Source organism: Megalops cyprinoides, chromosome 1 (genome assembly GCF_013368585.1).
Source record: "Megalops cyprinoides isolate fMegCyp1 chromosome 1, fMegCyp1.pri, whole genome shotgun sequence".
In the NCBI taxonomy this organism is placed as follows: Eukaryota; Metazoa; Chordata; class Actinopteri; order Elopiformes; family Megalopidae; genus Megalops; species Megalops cyprinoides.
In genome coordinates this window covers 43,955,229-43,973,072 of record NC_050583.1, presented here as the reverse complement: position 1 = coordinate 43,973,072, position 17,844 = coordinate 43,955,229, and the positions used below count along the sequence as shown (strand labels likewise).

General features: G+C 41.9%; 2 protein-coding genes across 3 annotated transcripts; both read right to left on the bottom strand.

Moving 5' to 3' along the window:
• Positions 1 to 260: 260 nt before the first annotated feature.
• Positions 261 to 6,332, bottom strand: LOC118782420 (ubiquitin-conjugating enzyme E2 Z-like). The gene is made up of 7 exons (XM_036535774.1): positions 5,572 to 6,332; positions 4,516 to 4,588; positions 3,856 to 4,043; positions 3,283 to 3,394; positions 2,699 to 2,811; positions 1,817 to 1,907; positions 261 to 1,173 (listed from the first exon to the last, which is right to left on the bottom strand). The coding sequence occupies exons 1-7, from the start codon at positions 6,027 to 6,029 to the stop codon at positions 997 to 999; spliced, it is 1,212 nt and encodes a 403-aa protein (XP_036391667.1). The 5' UTR covers positions 6,030 to 6,332; the 3' UTR covers positions 261 to 996.
• A 2,117-nt stretch (positions 6,333 to 8,449) lies between these two features.
• Positions 8,450 to 14,091, bottom strand: LOC118777831 (ATP synthase F(0) complex subunit C3, mitochondrial-like). 2 transcript variants are annotated; one of them, XM_036529045.1, is made up of 5 exons: positions 14,077 to 14,091; positions 12,052 to 12,099; positions 11,689 to 11,766; positions 10,044 to 10,228; positions 8,450 to 9,418 (listed from the first exon to the last, which is right to left on the bottom strand). In XM_036529045.1, exons 2-5 carry the CDS (start codon positions 12,088 to 12,090, stop codon positions 9,304 to 9,306), a joined length of 417 nt encoding a protein of 138 aa, XP_036384938.1. In that variant the 5' UTR covers positions 12,091 to 12,099; positions 14,077 to 14,091; the 3' UTR covers positions 8,450 to 9,303. The 2 variants fall into 2 exon arrangements, with proteins under 2 accessions (XP_036384938.1, XP_036384930.1); XM_036529037.1 differs by lacking the exon at positions 14,077 to 14,091 and adding an exon at positions 13,739 to 13,836.
• Positions 14,092 to 17,844: the final 3,753 nt, after the last annotated feature.

Sequence of the window (17,844 nt, the reverse complement as noted above, 5' to 3'; positions counted from 1 at the left end):
CTGCTCAGGCTTGGGTTTGTTCCAACATGCTTCTTGTAATATGACTATCAACAAACTAGTCAAAACAAGGCAAGTCAGTGGATTTATTTCACCTTAACGCTTTCAAATACCCATTATTGTACATTTAGCTGAAGGAAGAACTGTTGTACCATATTTTTGTATTTTTAAGCTTTTACCATTTCTATTTAAAACATTTCATTTGTATTATTGCTTATTGTTCATTTTATGACATTCTTCTGAATTAAAGATATAATCTGGGATGGAAAATGGGGAAAAAATGAAAACCCAGTACAAATAACTGTGTTCTTGCCTGGCCAGGTCTGCGTAGTTTATGCATCAGTTTAATACAAAACTGGAACAGCAATTAAATACTGAACACTACTTGAGTAGCACTGTCTCATCAACCAAATTAAATCCCATCCAATCTTCCCATCTCTCTCTTTCACAGCAGGACACACAGGTTGTTAGGTTTCCAGCACTGATGCATCTGGTCTTGAGAAAAATGGCTTCCCCCTTGAAGTCCCTAAATCTCATTTCTGTTCCATCACTGGGTTTCATCAGATGAGATAGAAGAAACAACAGACCTGCAGGGGTTAAAGACTTTCCGGACCCAATCTTCCATGCTTTGATTTCAAAACCCAAAGCAGGCACTGAATTAAAAAAAGGGGCTGCCCCCAGACCCCCCCACCCCCAAGCCTTTCCTGTGTTTCTGTCACAAAGCCTCAGGCCTCAAAGATGTAACGTACAGTGAAGGTGCTCCGTTTCATTAGGCAATTTCCATTTGCCACCTGCAAACTCATCCTGGACTTCTTGTGTTTTGATCATGCAGTCTTGCGTCCTTCTCCTCGCGATGCGCACTTAGAAACATCTGGAAGCCAGGAAAAACACCCGTTTCCCCCCGACTCTGGAGCCGAGTTGTACAACGGTGTTGCTGCAAGGGGAGGGGTTTGGGGGAGAGAGGGGTTAGGAGTGTTGCCTGTGTGTGCCACCCCCTGGCTATGGCTTGGAGCTGCCCTGGCTGTCTGGGTCTGTGCCGGAGGAGCTGGTGTCAGAGTCTGTGTCGGCGTCATTCTCCTCCAGCCGGCACTTCTCCCGCACCCTCTCCTGGATGGCCTGCAGTCGCGCAAGCAGGGTCTGATAGTCAAAATGGCCACGCTTCTCTCCGAATGGGTCCTGACACACATGCACACACACACACACACACACAGCCACACGGTTCCATCAGTACACCTTAAATCAGAGTGGCAGCAAACTCTAGTTCCAAATGCCTGCAATGTTTCTGGTCTATAGATCTCCTCCAATAAAGCAAAGTTTCAACAGATCTGCAGATGAACTGACCACTGATATAAAGGAGACTTTATAACAACAAAAAGTGATTTGAGTAAAGCAACATTATCTTTCACAGGAAAGGAGGTAAAACAATAAAGAACTTTCCTGTTGCTGAAACACCTGAGAATGGAATATGATGGAGAGCATGGCCTGTGTTTGGCCAGTGATGCACTTGCTAAAGCTAGCAAAAATAGGGGCCATCATTCTGGGGGCCCTAGTTTGGTAACAGCATGAAGTATTTGACGGGTTTGCTACTATTCATCACTGCTAGCCACATTTTTGACTGGATACCCTGCACACCCACATCCCTTTACTCTCCACCACCCAGCAACGTCACTCTGGAAACTAGTCAACAGAGACCAATCCTGGGACTCTGACAGGCATCCTTCTTTCATGTCATGTCATCAGACTTGATGGCACATAACAGAGGAGTGTCATTGGTTTATTTTGATTGCATTGCTGTGGTGTAATCATGGTGCAACATTACCTGCATTGTCTGGCCCTGCAGGTGCAGCCGTTCCTTACAGACGCCCTCGTAGAAGTCATAGTACTCCAGGAAGGACTTCTCCATCACACTCCTGCAACAAAGCACAAGGATCAAACTGAGAGAGGAATCTCAGAGCAGCAGCATGCAGAGCTGGGAGTGGTGCCTCCACTGCACAAGGGGCAAGAGTAATCAGCGGAGGCTTGGTGAAGATCCGGCACATGCACACATGCCTACATGCACACCCGCACGTACACACACATTGCTTCTGTTGTACATTCCACTGCAACAAAACAGGCTTCAAGCTCAGGGTGGTCATGGTGGAACTGCTTTTGTGGTAGCTTGTGCTGCTTGTAATGACTGAATCTGCAGCGTTCACCTCCTCCGCTGTAGATAGGATGGATGTCTTTGTTACCTACTGGTTCACCTGGTGATTTGCAACCACAGGCCTGGCTACTGCACTGCAGAGCATCTCCCATTGCTTACCCCTCCCTCTCCTCTACCCCACTGGCTGGGGTGGCTGTCAGGCTGTGTCTCCCTCTCCACCACATCATAGTGTCTGAGGACTCCGCTACAACATTCCAGTGACAGATTATGAACAGTGCTTTAGAGTGTTCTCGAGTTCTCCAGATTACACAAATCACACACAAGAGAACAAGAGTCTACTTGCATTAACAGAGAGAGAACTGTAGGGGACCTAGAAGTGTATCAATTCATAAAGTACCAATGAATAAAGCAAAAAACTGTGCAGCTGTTATAAAAAAAAAAACTCTTTGACAACACAAGGCGAACAAGTGACAAATCATTACACTATTCCCTCCACCTCACAAAACACAGAATGAAGATGATTGCTTTTGAATCACTTTGATCTGAATACTGACTTACCAAAGAGCTTCAGGACAGGGACACTTGCCATCCAGCATGTCACATACGGCCACTCGCATGGTCTCGTGGCGAATGCACTCATTGTAGTTCTTGCTGTCCCCTGGGTGTCTCTCCTGTTACAGAGCCCAGTAAGTTCAGACACAATGAAATGGACACAAAGAGGTATACACAGACACAAAGAGATCCATACACACCTCACCCCATATAAAATGGAAGTGACTAAATTAACCTCAGTAACTGAGACCTACAAAAGGATTCCCACTTCAGATCCCTTCAGCATCTTTTGCTGTCCTGAATAAAAGGTCCAGAAGGTCCAGCATTCCTTTTTTAGGCTCCCAGATATGTGCAACAATAACTGATGCAGAACATCAATCCCTAAGGATCTTCCATTTTTAAAAGCATAAGAACAAGAACATTCAAACTTTATTGATATTTTCAGTCCTGTATCTACCACATAAGCGTGCATGTGTAGTTAATTATTTTTGCCTTACAGACCTCTAGTGTCCTGGCTACTGAAAATAGTGTACTATAAAATATATAAAAATATCACTGTAAAATCCTTCCATGTTTCGAACTTCCTGCACCTGTTCAAAGCCGGGCTCATTGTGGTAGGGGTTCTCAGTCATCAGAGATTGGATGGATATCAGAACCGAGGAGATGCTTTGGGCTGGGCTCCATGCCGGACCCGTCCAGGTCCTGTAGAGCCCCACAGAACAGATACAAGATCACACGGCTGTTCTCCAACCACAACGTAGCCACACAAACCACATGACCCACACCAACCCTTCCGAAGCCTCAAATTCATCTCATTTCATACTCAGCACAGCTACCACAGGATGATGTCAATGACAAGACATTTAAACAGACACAATTTAATGGAAAAATAAATTGTTTCTTTTCTATAATCAACAGAAGGTATGAAAAGAAACCACATAGCAAAAATAATATTTGGTGGGTACCACTTAATGAGTACAGGACCAGGACAAGATAAAATCCAAGTCAAAGAATATTACCACAATATAAAAAAAATACACACTTATAGTCCTGTTGCAATCACGACATAAGAATACACTCCTCAACTATAAAATGTGTAACTCCACAGGCACCTCACAAGTGAAAAACACAGGTCCTCCTAGCCAGAAGGCTTCGCCACTTACCCAAGAATGCTGAGGCAAACTTTCCCATTGCGGTAAAAGTTGGGGTTGAAGCGAACAGTGTTGTTGCCTGTGGTGATCAGCTTGACGCGGGGTGGGTGGATGGGATAATCAGGGGGGCAGCGGAACAAGAAGAGGAAGAACCCCCCTTCGTAGGGTGTGTCAAACGGTCCAGTGATGAGAGCATGGATCTGCAGCACAGGGAGCCTCAGAATCAGAGCAGCGTCAAAGTGCAAAGCAACAGGCTTCTACTCAAGACAAGGCTTCCCTTGAGATTTATAGCAAGACAGTGCGTGAGTCATCACTGCACTGACCAAACGTTTGACAGGTTCTGTACATGTTACTGTCCACTTCTCAATAGCAGAATAGCATTACCTTCCATTAACAGCCTGATATATACTTGTTGTTTAGTGCTTAAATCAGGAATTGACAGATAACCAATGCTTAACTGACTATACACAAATGGCTTATTTTATTGGATATACAGTACCACTCAAAAGTTTGGACACACCTTTCTTTATTTTTTACTATTTTCCACATTTTATAATAATAGTAAAGACATCAAAGCCCTATGAACCCTTGAAATCAAAGGTTCACAATGCTGTAGGAACGCTACACACTTCCGACAACCAGATATAACCAAAGCACAGTGTGGACATTTACCTTTGTCATGTCATGGGGGTCAGGAATCACAAACATGCCCGGGGGAGGTTCTTTGTAGATGGACATTATATCCCTATATATAGAGAAGAGATTGGGGAGAGATGAAACATAAAATGAGGGAGAAAGCTTTAGCTTTAGCTAAATCACTTTGTGTCCACAGCATACCACAGCAAATCAAGGCTTGCTGCTGAGACATGCAGCCACAGTCTAAACAGATTTCTTCAATTTATACAAGTAGCCTCTTCCATACATTTCAGCTTATATTTCAGTGCTATTTCTTTGTGTTTCCTTTGCGCCTTTCTGTTGAGTTTGAGGAAATCCAAAACTGACAAGACAAATCGTGTCTGATATTCCAGATCATTGCCCTACCACAATCACCCTCATCAGACCGCAGAAGGGGAAAACACCCTAAAGTCTTATTTAGCAAAACTTGAGATACTTCCACAGTAGGCCTATAGCATGTTTCATTCTCTGAAATTACAGGCTTGCGCGCTGATGAAACAGACATATTCGTGATCGCATTACATTGAACTCCTGTATCCCCCAGACTACTGTGCTTTAAACAGCCTCCGCTGGTCATGTATTTTTTGGTTTGGCTTGGTTGAAAGATGTCAGCGTCATACATATTGATTTATAAGAGCCTATTCTTTCGACCAATAACGTTGACACAAGAATAGGCTTGTGAATTTATGTTTTAATATGTATCTCATGTTATGCCTTTACTATTGGCAGCTGAATGCAAATTACATACTTCTAATTGCTATATACTCGTATTAACACTTACGAATACCAACGCCTTGTTAGCGAAGTTAAAGGAGGCTGTTTAGGGAAGTGTCAGGTTACCTAGCAAAGATACCCATCTACGCAGAATACTTCATAACTAAGGTATTTAACAACCGAAACGCATATCTTTATTCTTATACTAATATAACTGGCGAAGCTTCATGCAGGATCAAACGGAATGGCACCTAGTTTATGAGTTTTCCATGATACTCTTGCTCGCGAGTTACTCGAGAGGCTGCTAGCAAGCTAACGTTAGCTTGATACTGTACTTACCTTTTTATCCGGAGAATGCATTGTTGGGATGGTTTCTCGTTGTCCCAGTCAGTGCTGAGGGTCGGATCCCAGAAAGTAGAGTGTATTTGAGACAGGAGACCCGCCCCGGCCAGATTTTGACTACCAGTGACCCCCAACCCTATGCTGGGAGGAAGAACAGTGGGGGCTGCGGAAGATGGTGCTAAAATGGCAGTGCCCACCGCCGTGCCAAGAACTCCTATTGCGGTGCCAAAACCACTTCCCACAGCTGAAGCATGCAAGTCTCCAGTACTCGGGACCATGACGGCAAGGCCAGTCTCCGCAGCCGTTGCGGGAGACGGTGAGGCCGGGTTAGCTCCACTCGAGTCCCCCGGCAGAGAATTTCCTAAACTCGGTAACGCTTGAGTCCCGCTGCCGTGACTTGCCCCACCAGTCAGCCCCATCCCACCAGTCGTCTCTCCCCCTGCGCTCTCTGCCATTATAGCTTAGTATTTCTGTTTCCCTGGCTGGTTTAAGTTAGCTATATAACTACCTAGCTTGCTAGTTATTGCCAGGTATGATTTCTCCAGTAACGTTTAAGAGCCCGTCTTCCACGGTTCTCTCGATCAGTGAACGCAGAGAAGAGTTACCACGGCCTTCTTGTCTTCCACGGACCAGATCCTTTCTTGCAAAATGAATTCAAGCAGGTGTACGTTATTAAATGCTCGCAACTCTATCGGTCAAACCCAAATACAAGCACTACTTTCCCCATCCATCGTTTCGTTTCACGATGTTTTCATTTTCCTCAGCTACTTCCTCTTAGAGTCACCCCCCAGTGGCTTGTTTTTGAACTGCACTCTGTCCCTTTCATTGGTAGTTCATTCTTACACAAGTATTGATCTACCACTCCTTTTCAGCGAAGAGGTGATGATAGACATGTACTGCGCATGTCGAACTGCTCTTCAGCTAATTACCAAGCAACCTAATCACTAAGATTAGTACATTCTTTAGGAAAAGTGATTACTGTTAGGAATATTAATTTTGCACACATTTCCTCCTCCCTATACCCTTGCTTAAAGGTACTGGGTAACCTGTAATACAGGACCAAGGACAAAATGGAGGATGATTTTATAGTCCTCAAAATAAAGCCAGAGCATCAAACCGCTGCTGATCAGGTTTATCATGGGATCATACAATTAATTTCATTTACCTGTTTTCCTTATACACAGGCATTAATACAGTCATTTCTTAAATTGGAATGGAAGTTTGCTTTAAGAAACCAGGCATAGATGTACTCAACTTTAAAACTACACACCCTGATTGCCTGTATATTGATTTCAAACATTTTCATGGTGTGTATTTTTATTTCATATTATCTGTAGACTAATGGGCAAATCTGACCATTCCAGTATTTCCCCACTGTGCCACATTTTCAGATTGGCACTTTGCATTGAGTTAAATATTGGACTTGTCAGCATAAAAAAAAGTGGTGCAGTCCAATGCAAATAGCTACACTGGAGACATAATCATTTTATTCATTGAGTTAGTCAATGCCTGTTCCTAGTGTAAAACATGTCATTGAGGGATGGTTCATACCACCTGCTTCTAGAACAGATGTGATGTGAACAGATGTTTTTTACAGCCTTTATGAGAGAAGTAGTTAAAAATCACCAATTTTCACCAATTGTTCTGATCTCACTTTATAAATCCACCTGTCTGATCACTGTTCATGGAGAATATCTGCCCTGTACTCACAGTAACAACACAAGCAGCTGAGGTAAAATAAATCTAATCACATGTCAATAAAATGAATGTACATATTACACTGTCCATGTCAACTTTATTAATAATGAAAATCTCTCTTTGCATATCTTGATATATTTTTACACGGTCATTTGATTATATATGTATTTTGCTTAAAAGGACATAGAATTTACATAAAATCTCAGATCAGGAGCATAAAATCGTGACAGGTTCAGCGTCACACTTCATTGGATTCAATATCCTCTTATATTGGCCACACTTTTACCATATCCATGGGGAAATAAACAAGTGACAGCTCTAACTAGTCGTTATGTTAAGAATATTATAGTTACTTCACTCTGGAACCAGAAGGTGGAATTTTTTTTTTTTTACATTTCCAGGTCTTCAGTTTAGAAAATATTACATTGCTAATTGCTAGTATGATAGCTCAATTTTAAATATCCTACTGTAGTTCCAATGATGTGGACATAACAGCTCCAAAATAGTTTTTGGGGGTGGCTGAGAACTCAGAATGGGGTCCATACATGCATATAAATGACACATGAGAAAGATAAGGAGTGGCAATATCTTTTAGTTTCATGCACTCTCTTAAAAGATAAGATGTTCTCTTTTAATGTGTCCTAATATTGTGCAATTGGCTAGATGATCTTGGAATGACAATGCCCTCACTGAGGGAGGTGGAATGCACAGAATTCATGCTCCATACATACTGGAGCTTAGGCAGAAGAAATGCTAGCACATGGAACAGGCCTCCTGCACTATAACCACAAATCCTTTTCTGTGCAACTGATGGGAGACCCCTGATCATTGGCAGAACATGGTAACTAGGATATTAAAATGCATCAGGTGTCCAAAATATAGTTACACAGCTGGATATGTATAAATGTGAAAAAAATGAGAACTACTTAAGTTCTCCTACTTTAAGACATTTGCTATATGTATAAGGCATACATATATGATGTAATGACAAACACAACAGAGAAAACAGATGTTAGTTATATTTCTGGAGACCAGGCTAGGTTATTTCCGCAAGTGCTCGATTTCAACTGTTCACTCAACCAACCTGACATCCCTCCCAGTTCTGACAATATCAATGGGAGATCTATACTGCAGTTCTCAGGGACCATATAAGGGCCAGCTTGGGTGTTTGCCATCAAGGGCAAGTTGAGCCATCATATGACAATAGTGACTGATTTTATTCAAAGTTCTTTCCTTTGGGGAACAAAGGATCTTGACTGGTACAATACAGTGAAGCACACAAGAAAGGTTAAGTGGATGAGGTTAAGGACACAAAATTTCCAACAAACCATCATAACAGTTCATACATATGCTGTAGGAAATGCCATTTAGTCATAGGCCTACACCATCTTACAAATAAGATTTTATGCAGTCCAGGATAATTCAACAAAATGTATCAATGGAAACGGCTCCAAAATGGCTGGGAAAAGCAGGGGGTTGATCTCAGCAGTTTGAGTTGAAGCTGATCTAAACCATTTACCATGCCGTATTGCTGTTAATCCCGATTCATCAACCTTTTGTAGACATGTGAACATTACTCCAAAGGCTGCAGTTTCTACTGGTCGTAAACAAAAAAAGTTTCAACCCACCTCATTACATCGACTGCCAATAGACGGTTTAACTAAAATCTACGAGACTATCCTCAAATCCCAATTTTGTGAAACCCTGATTTGTCCATCACCATCACATCTACTATGAACAAAAAGAAAAAAAAACGACTTTGATCAATCATGTCTCGCACACACATCCATGATAGAATAAGACAAATTAGGTTTTCCCAACCGTTTATTCAGACAAAAGTCTAAATTTGACAACTGACAAAACTTGAAAGTAGTAGAATCTGTAGTTTTGTGACTTGGAATGACAATGCCATGGCCTCACGAGCTGCATGTCTGAGTTTCCAATCCCTGGAGCACAGAGTGAGGTGGGCAGCTATTGCTGAATGTAGACCCCAGATAAAAGCGGTGGGGCCAGGGTGTGGGGAGGGGGATTCTACATAGCAAACAGGATGAGAAAAGCCACCATCAGACAGAAGAGCCCCATGGCCTCAGACAGGGCAAAGCCCAGGATGGCATAGGAGAAGAGCTGCTGCTTCAGAGATGGGTTCCTGGGGAAAAGAAACACAATAAGACATTTCAGAGACAGTGGCACCCACAGCCATTGAGTATATTCCTGTCATGCATTTCAAAGTAAGTGTGTGTGTGTTTTGAACACTTGTCTTGATGAACTAGTCAGACAGCAGTGGCTAGCTCTGGTCCATGGATCACAGGGGTTTCAGGTGTTCATGCCAATGCAGGCCTTACAAACTTAAAAGCAGGATTGCAAGAACATTCAAATTCAGCTGCTTCTGGTACTTGATATTTTTATAAGGATTTCTCTAACACCTCCAAATCTGTTCCCATCATACCAGGCTTCTGGAACAAGTGAGCATGCCGATATGGTAATTTATTCAAATGAATTTAAAGTAAGACTTCGTGAAATTTAATGATGCTGCCCCCTCCAAACAAAGAACCATTTAAATGTGCTGCTCTTCATTTCCGGCAGCAAAACCATGGCTCTTGTGTCACATATTGCCAGGGTTTTCCTGGTCCTGAGTACCCCACTGGCTGCCTCATGTTTCCTAGTCCAGAGCTTAATGCTGTAGAGCGCTTCATTTTCAATCAGTGGACATCTCAAGGCACTAATGAAAAACCCAGCTGTATTCAACACCAGACATGGTGCCAAAGCTCTACCTGGCATATCCAATGATGAGACTGCCAAACACTGTCCCGATTCCAGCTCCTGATCCGGCTACACCCACAGTGGCAGCACCAGCACCAATGAACTTGGCAGCAGTGTCAATGTCCCGCGACACTGTGCTGGTCTGGAACCCCCTGGTTACCTGCAGGGCTGATACCTCATTGACAGGTAACAGCATCTGTGGGAGGATAGATCAGAAGACAGGAAAGGACATCACTATCTGTGACCACTGGGGGGGGGGGGGGGGGGGGGGGGCAACTTCACACACCATCTCAGGTAAAATTTTCAAGTAACCATAATGAACGGCAAAATGTACACATATTGTGCATTACATGGCTTATGAACTGCCACAGCTCAAGTGCTACACCTGTGGCAAGACTGACATCACATCTTACAAAAACATTCATTCCAGTGACAGTGTAATAACTGCTTCTTATCAAATTACATATTGTGCAATTAAAATCAATTTTTTTTGCCATGTCTCTTTGGATCTAGAATACCATTGATACTACAAAATACTTATTCACAATATATCACTATTTTGAGTGCCTAATCTTTTGTGCTCTTTGGATGCCTTTATTTCTTCACATTTATTCATCTTGTTAAACTTGGATATTGCTATAACTTCACTGATCAGTGACAGAGCCACTGACATGAATATGAACATTAAGACATGAGAATGAGCCAAACCAATTGTGACCAGCTGATAAAAAAAACTAAGTTGTCCAAAACAGGAGCTGGTTGCACTGACCAATACTTGAACATTCATTATCACATATGGGCTAGACTTATGAAAGCATGTTGATTGCTGCTTTTCAGGTAGGGGAGAATGGAACTAGCCATGCAGAAAGAGCCTTAGTTTTAAATGAGTTCCACCAACATTTCTGCTCACCAAAACATAAAATCATTTCTAGTAATAAAGGTTGAATTTAATGACTGAACGGTTCATTGTTGAACAGGCCATTTGTATCATGGTGCAACACGTTAGGGGGTAGTTTGGAGGCGGGTCAAAAAGGAGTGAGCTGACTAGAAGATATTGAAAAAGAGGTTCCTCTGGTATGGTACAGACTCTTCAGCCTCCTTCAAAACCACAGAGAAACAGAATGCCATGAGCGGTCATTTACAAATTTAATTGTTCACCAAGGTTATTAATGATCCAAATAGAATACAAAATTTTTTTATGCAACAATTTTCCTTTCCAATAAGCTTCTGCACATACAAAACTAGAGGGGAAATTTTACAATCACAGCCATTTTTTTATTTTAAATGAACATATACACTGCACAAATAAAATACTTATTTAAATGCCATGTTGGCACATGCTACAATATGCATATGAAGATTTCCCCCCTCTGTTTCACTGTACATTATTCATCACCAGGCTACTGACATCTGAAAACTGGAGACCAGTTCTCAATGAGTTTCTTTCCACCACTCTTTTAAATGCACCTTACAGCTAATGACCAGATCAAACCCATTCCTCGCACTGAAGAAGAGTACAGAAAAACATTTTCCTGGAAGAGTTTGAGAATGACAGTTTATATGCACCAATTTCCAATTTGGAGGTTTCTTATGCAAACAGCTTGCACAGATTTACTTTCACCTTGTAGCACCGTGCCAACAGGGGTTGGAACTCACCTGCTCAGTTCTGGATTGAGGTCTGTTGAGCAAAGACACCGATACAGGTCTGGCAAGGACTCTGGATCCACCACGCAACTGAAACATATGTTCCCAGCATTAGCAGGGCAAAAGCAGAAAACGTCGCACTGCATTGCAGATAGCAGCTCAACCTAGTGGAGCAGAGTCAAATTTGTTGGAATGCATTACTTAAGTACACACTGCCAATGAGTGTCAATGGAGCTCACTGGTGAATGACTGGGGCTTAATTTCTGTAATTTGACTAAAACTCCCTTTAAGTAGCTACAGGGTGACACTTTCGCTTTTAAGACTGACTCTTACAGACAGATGCGCTCACTCTTGAGTAAGCTGATTTTCACTTACCACAGCAGGAGAAGTGACAAACTTTGCACAGAGGTACATCTTGGAGGTCTACAAGAACAAGTGATAAAAACGTGAGCTCTATTCTGTCACAGATCAAAGAGCAAACCAGCCCCCCCCCCCAACCTATACCGAGGAAAAGGGTCTCAAAAGCAGCAATGTCAAAGTTAACACCGCTACAACTGACGACAAGTTCACGATTAAACAATAAACGTTACAAACCCAACAACGGCAAATAAACTGTCTGATCCCTTATGCAATTGCCTGTCTGTAACTCAACACTGCAGTGTATGTGGATATTTTCATCATTAATGGCACTCTTTGCTGCCAGCTACTTAAACCTCCAATTCAGGCTACACCGTGGCCCGATTCCTCGTATAGCTTCAAGGAGGATCGACAACGTCCCGACGTTGACGCGTGCAACGCTAAGCATGCCAGTCACAACACTCTCTGCACTGGTTTTATTTAAGTTTAGTCGAACTTCACGAACAGGGTTACCCATCTTAGCTCTTGTATTCCAATATAACGTGTAGTAAACGGATTTGTGGAGTCGTATTACATTACCTAGATATACAGAGGATATGTAATATCTTGGTTAATCCGAAACAGTTTTGCAATAAATGATAGTAGCTAGATTACTATCTGGATAGTGATAATCCAATTTCCCACTGACCCGCTTGGAAGCCCGAAGTAAAATAGCCTAAATTACTCAGATACCTAGCTGAATCGGGACGCGGCGGCGTTAACCTGCAGTGCTAATAAGCAGGCCATTCTGAAGATATTTTACACCAGTTTCCTTCAAGATCCGTGGACCTTCAGGCAGTTAGCTAGCCATTTCACAGCTCAACCACCAGCTAGCCAGTCAACTACAAATAGCATAACAGCTAGTATGAGTAACATTATGTAATGTGTTAGTCAAGCTACAGGAGAGCTACTTGTAATCAATTTGACGTTAGAATATTAAACATTGCATGACAAAACCTTGATTTGAAACCAATGTAGTGTATCTTAAGATAACAAGCAACCAGAATTCCAACATGCTAGTAAGACAAGTGGCTATTAGCCAGGTAATTTGACAGCTCTGCAGACCTTTGGGATACTTGAAGGTCATAAATTACCCTGGATTTAAGCTACAGCAACAATGGCATTACACTGCATAGTGTGCAAGAACAGCTAAACAAACTGACTTAAAAATCTTGAGCTCTCTGTAGACGTGAGGCTGGATAAGTCATGTTATTTAATAAGACAGGCCGAATCATGGGTCAGACATTTTGCAAAATCCACGCGCAGTACCAACTACATGTAAAGCGATGGCTTGACTTTGATTCATTCTCCACGTTCAGCTTTCTAGATACGTGAGCTGATTACCGAGACATTTCAACAAACCAGTTAACTAGCTACATGCATAAAAAATACTGCCATGCAAGGTATCAGTTGTTCGCAAACCTGATTTACTAACGTGAATAAAAGGTCACACAGAATGGCTATCTGGCTAACTACTTAGCATCGGCTTTGCACAGTTCAGAACATGGGACATGTGCGGCCCAACCCCACTGCCTTTAGACAAAAGTCACAATCTTGCAAGCCAGAAAAGTAGTATCACTGACAATCGATAGTCCATGCATGTAGTACCACGCGTGACACCAATACAGCACCCAGAAAATAGCGCAAGCAATAAAAGAGCAGTTACCAAAGTATTACGGCACACACAAGGACCGGATACGCTTCTACAGACAAACAGCTGTGGTGAGTGAATCCTCTCTAGGCCGTCACCTTGTTATTTATAAGAGTTCCTTCTCTGTCCTAAACGCCAATTGGGTGTACAGCAAAGAGCAATGATACCAATGGCCTATGAAATTGCTCATGTAAAAACGGCAATGGTGATCATTGGGTGATCCAAGGTATAAGTTCGAGTCGCTCTATCTGAGTGGCCCAAATAGCTTTCACGTTGATAATCTCGGTCTCATTGAATGGCAAGAGGTTTAACCTCTTCAAGTGTGTAATACCATTAGTGTGCCAGAAATTTACCCCCTCGTCTGTTTCCGTCTTCAGTCTCTTGAATCGGTATGGTAGTCTAACGCCTGTGAAAAAAATGAGCTCTTTGGTCACAAGAGTTGTCAGTCAATTATAACTCATAGCTGTAGCTCCTCCTCCTCCGATTCCATAAGATATGTACACAAACATTTTTGTGAACCCTCATTTACCCACTCCTCCTAACTGATCTTTACTTTTAATCCTACAATCATCTGTAGCACATCACTGAAATTTTGAAATCTAAAAATCACATACAGATATATGTGTGATCCATAGATCACAAATAGATTGCACGCCAGGGATGGGTAGAGATCTCTCATTCTGCAGCCTTTTGAAAATGACTGTGATGAGCTGAACATGCTGAATAAAGCTGAAAGTATTACATTCTGCCACAGACAGCATGTTGACTGCACAGAAAAAAAGATGATTTAAAAGTCGTGTTAAAACTCAAAAACTGAGGCTGAGGAAGCATCATCTTGTCTCTTATTGTTAAATATGTACTGAAGCATCTGAAGGTAAACTAAAAATAAGCATCATGCTTATGGCCTTCTTGGTTTTGCTGGAAACTATAGTTTGTTTGTAGGTAGGGAGGAGCACTGCCATTCTACTTTGAGAAAGGTACTGAACCTGTAGTTCTTCAGTAAAAATCCAGCTGTAAGTGTATACAGTGTATATTCAACATGATTTTGTCATGCTGAGTGAGGGAGCCTGCAAAAATAAATAAGTAATGTAACTGTCAAAACACAGGGAAACATTCTTTCCTTTATGTTCTGCTTCCAATAGGACAAGGAAATGAGATGCTTGAGTGTCATAGTAAAAAGTGTCCAACTACAACACTCAGCATCAGCATGCTTTCAGAAAGAGGCAATTTTGTCAGTGTAAAAGAGTCTGTATTTAATCAATAAAGAAGAAAACACTGAATGAATATTGAATTTGTCTCCGTGTCTGAACTCTCTACTGCACACTGAAAGTATGTAACGCATCATACTGCATACCGATTAGAAGGCTGCCTACTGTTTAATATGTAGTATGTTTAATTAAGATTCTTTTGTGACGTGTTAACGGAAGTGGCAGCTCAATGGTAAACCACTGAAAAAGGCAAATCTACACAACTGTTTACTGTCCAGGTAGTTGACCTGTCTTAACACCACAGCTTCATCAGTTTCAGATTTTGTTGTGTAAAAATAAATAGCTATGTCTATGACTATGGATTAGTCCTACTGTTTTTGTCAGTTCACAGCCAACTACTTGGTCTAAACATTTAGGTATCCATTTACGTTAACGTTAGTGCCCAGAAAGCTAACGCAACAGTTGACACAGAAATTGGTCGCTGGTTGTCAGCATAGCTTACGGAGCTGTGATACTTTGAATGTTCAGCTTATCACAGAGATAAAGATAAAAAGGACACACAATATGCAAAAATAGGCTAAACATGTCTTGCCAACATTAGCTTCAGCTTGACTTTAATATTATAGCAAATAGCATTTATTTGCCACATCATCTGAAAATAATGTAAGTCAGATGTGGGCGGCATGCTGAGGACCAGAGCAGCCTGTCTTCAAATCCATCTGACACTCAGCCCATACCAGCTGTCTGGGCAGGCTATAGGACATTTTCCTTGCCAGCAGACCAACTCTTAGAGCAGAGGATGGACAGAACCATCCTGTGGTATTTAAAACGCAACATTGAGTTTAATATTTATCTGGCTCCATCTTAAAATTGAGTAGGTTCTATATTTGTCTAAGATCCCTATTCCTATGTTACCAACCTAGCACTACATATGTCTCTCGAATTAATAAAGGAGTGCCCAAACAAATTTTTGAATGTAGGTCAGTTTTAAAAATAACTTGGCCTGGTGTTTTCTTGGTCATAGTTTGAAAGAGAAGTTTGGGGGAGGTAAAAATGTATTACTTCATGGAACAAAAAAATATGTTTCACTCCAACAGGTCTGAGCAATCAAATCCTTCTTGGCATGGGATGTCTGATAGACTGTCAGTACAAACATAACCACCTCCAAAGCAGCTGCTAGATGTATTACCCTTCCTTGGTCCTTACTGGTCTGTTAGCTCTCTCAGGTCTTCACAAATTTTATAATTACTGTTACTGTTGTTGTTAATGTTATTATCAACAATGACATAAAAACAACAATAATTAGATGTTAAACTGATGTTTTATGCATGTATGAGTGCATGCATAAAACAGCCTAAGAATGGGTTCACCCGTACTGTGCTTAAGATGAAAGTAGGGAAGAAGTGATACATCTCGTATTTATTAGATTGTCTCTGCTAGTATTCTCGATCACCATTAGCTGGTCGTAAAGAAAATCCCGCCTACCTTTTACCAGCGAATGCTGTGATAGCTAATGCTGTGGATAGTTAGATTGTGCAAACACAGCCACCTAGTGTTGCGGAGTGTTATCGTTTTGGGTAAGAAGCGAAATGATGTCGAGAACAGTGTTGATAGAAGTTGTCCGTGAGTGCTGATCGAGGACCAGATTCCTTATCACAGCTTATCAGTCATAAAATGCATCAAACACTTCAGTTCACTTTGAAATTGACTTTACATTAAATTTGAATTAGGGATTTCATTTTCAAATGAGTCAGTTCAGGTAATTACAGTGTGTAGAAAAAGTATTCAGACCCTTGACCAATTCCCACATTTTACTGAATAACAATTGATACCTTGAAATTTCGTTCTGTGTGATATTATATTTAAAGCACTGAAACTCAAAATTAATTACTTTAAGTAATTATTTATGCTTTTCTGTGTTCATTCTTTTTAAGATGGCCAATAATTCCGCTGTCCTGACCCCCATGGGAAGTTCATTCCACCAGGAAGTAGTACAGGCAGGAATTGTGTCTGAGAGGAGTGATCCCATCAGCAAGGGATGGTCAGTTGCCCCATGGTTTCAGAGTGTAGTGATCTGGGCAGTACGTACGATTTGAAGACTGATTATAGATATGAGGGGGCTGTCCCATTTACTGTTCTCTATGCCAGCATCAAGGTTTTGAACTTGATACGAGCTGTAACAAGAAGCCAGTGAAGTGAGGTGAGGAGGGGTGTGAATTGACTATGTTTAGGGAGGGTGTAGACAAGTTGTACAGCTGCATTCTGTATTAGTTGCAGGGGTGTGATGGCATAGGCAAGAAGACAGGCAAAGAGGGAGGTACAGCCTCCTTCGGATATTGTCCAAAAAGAATCTGCATACCTGACTCACTGTTACAACCTCAGAAGAGAAGGACAGTTGGTTATCAAGCATTACCACAAGGCTTTTGACGGTAGCAGTGCTGTTGGTGAAAAAGCTTGTAGAGTCTAAGCTGAGGGAGAGGTCTTGAAACTGGAAGGACCTGGAGGGGGTGTAAAGCGTCTCAGCATTAGCCAGCTTACACTTTAGATGGTGGTCCACCATCCACTGTGAAATATCCTACAGGTAAGCTGAGATGTGTGCAGAGACTTGCATGTCAGATGACAGAAAAGACAGGGAAAGCTGAGTGTCATCAGCATAGAAGTAATATAAAAAGCTATGGGATGAGATGACATAGCCAAGAGATTGCATGTATAGAGAGAAGGGGGGGGGGGGGGGGGGTTGAGTACAAAGCCTTGAGGCATATCCATAGGCCTAGGTCTAGATGAACCACCATTCCGGGACAGCCTGTAAAAGTAGGATTGAACCCAAAGAAGAACAGTGTCAGCGATCATCAACATAGCCAGGGCAGAGAGAAGTAGGTTGTGGTCCACTGTCTCAAAGGCTGCAGAAAGGTC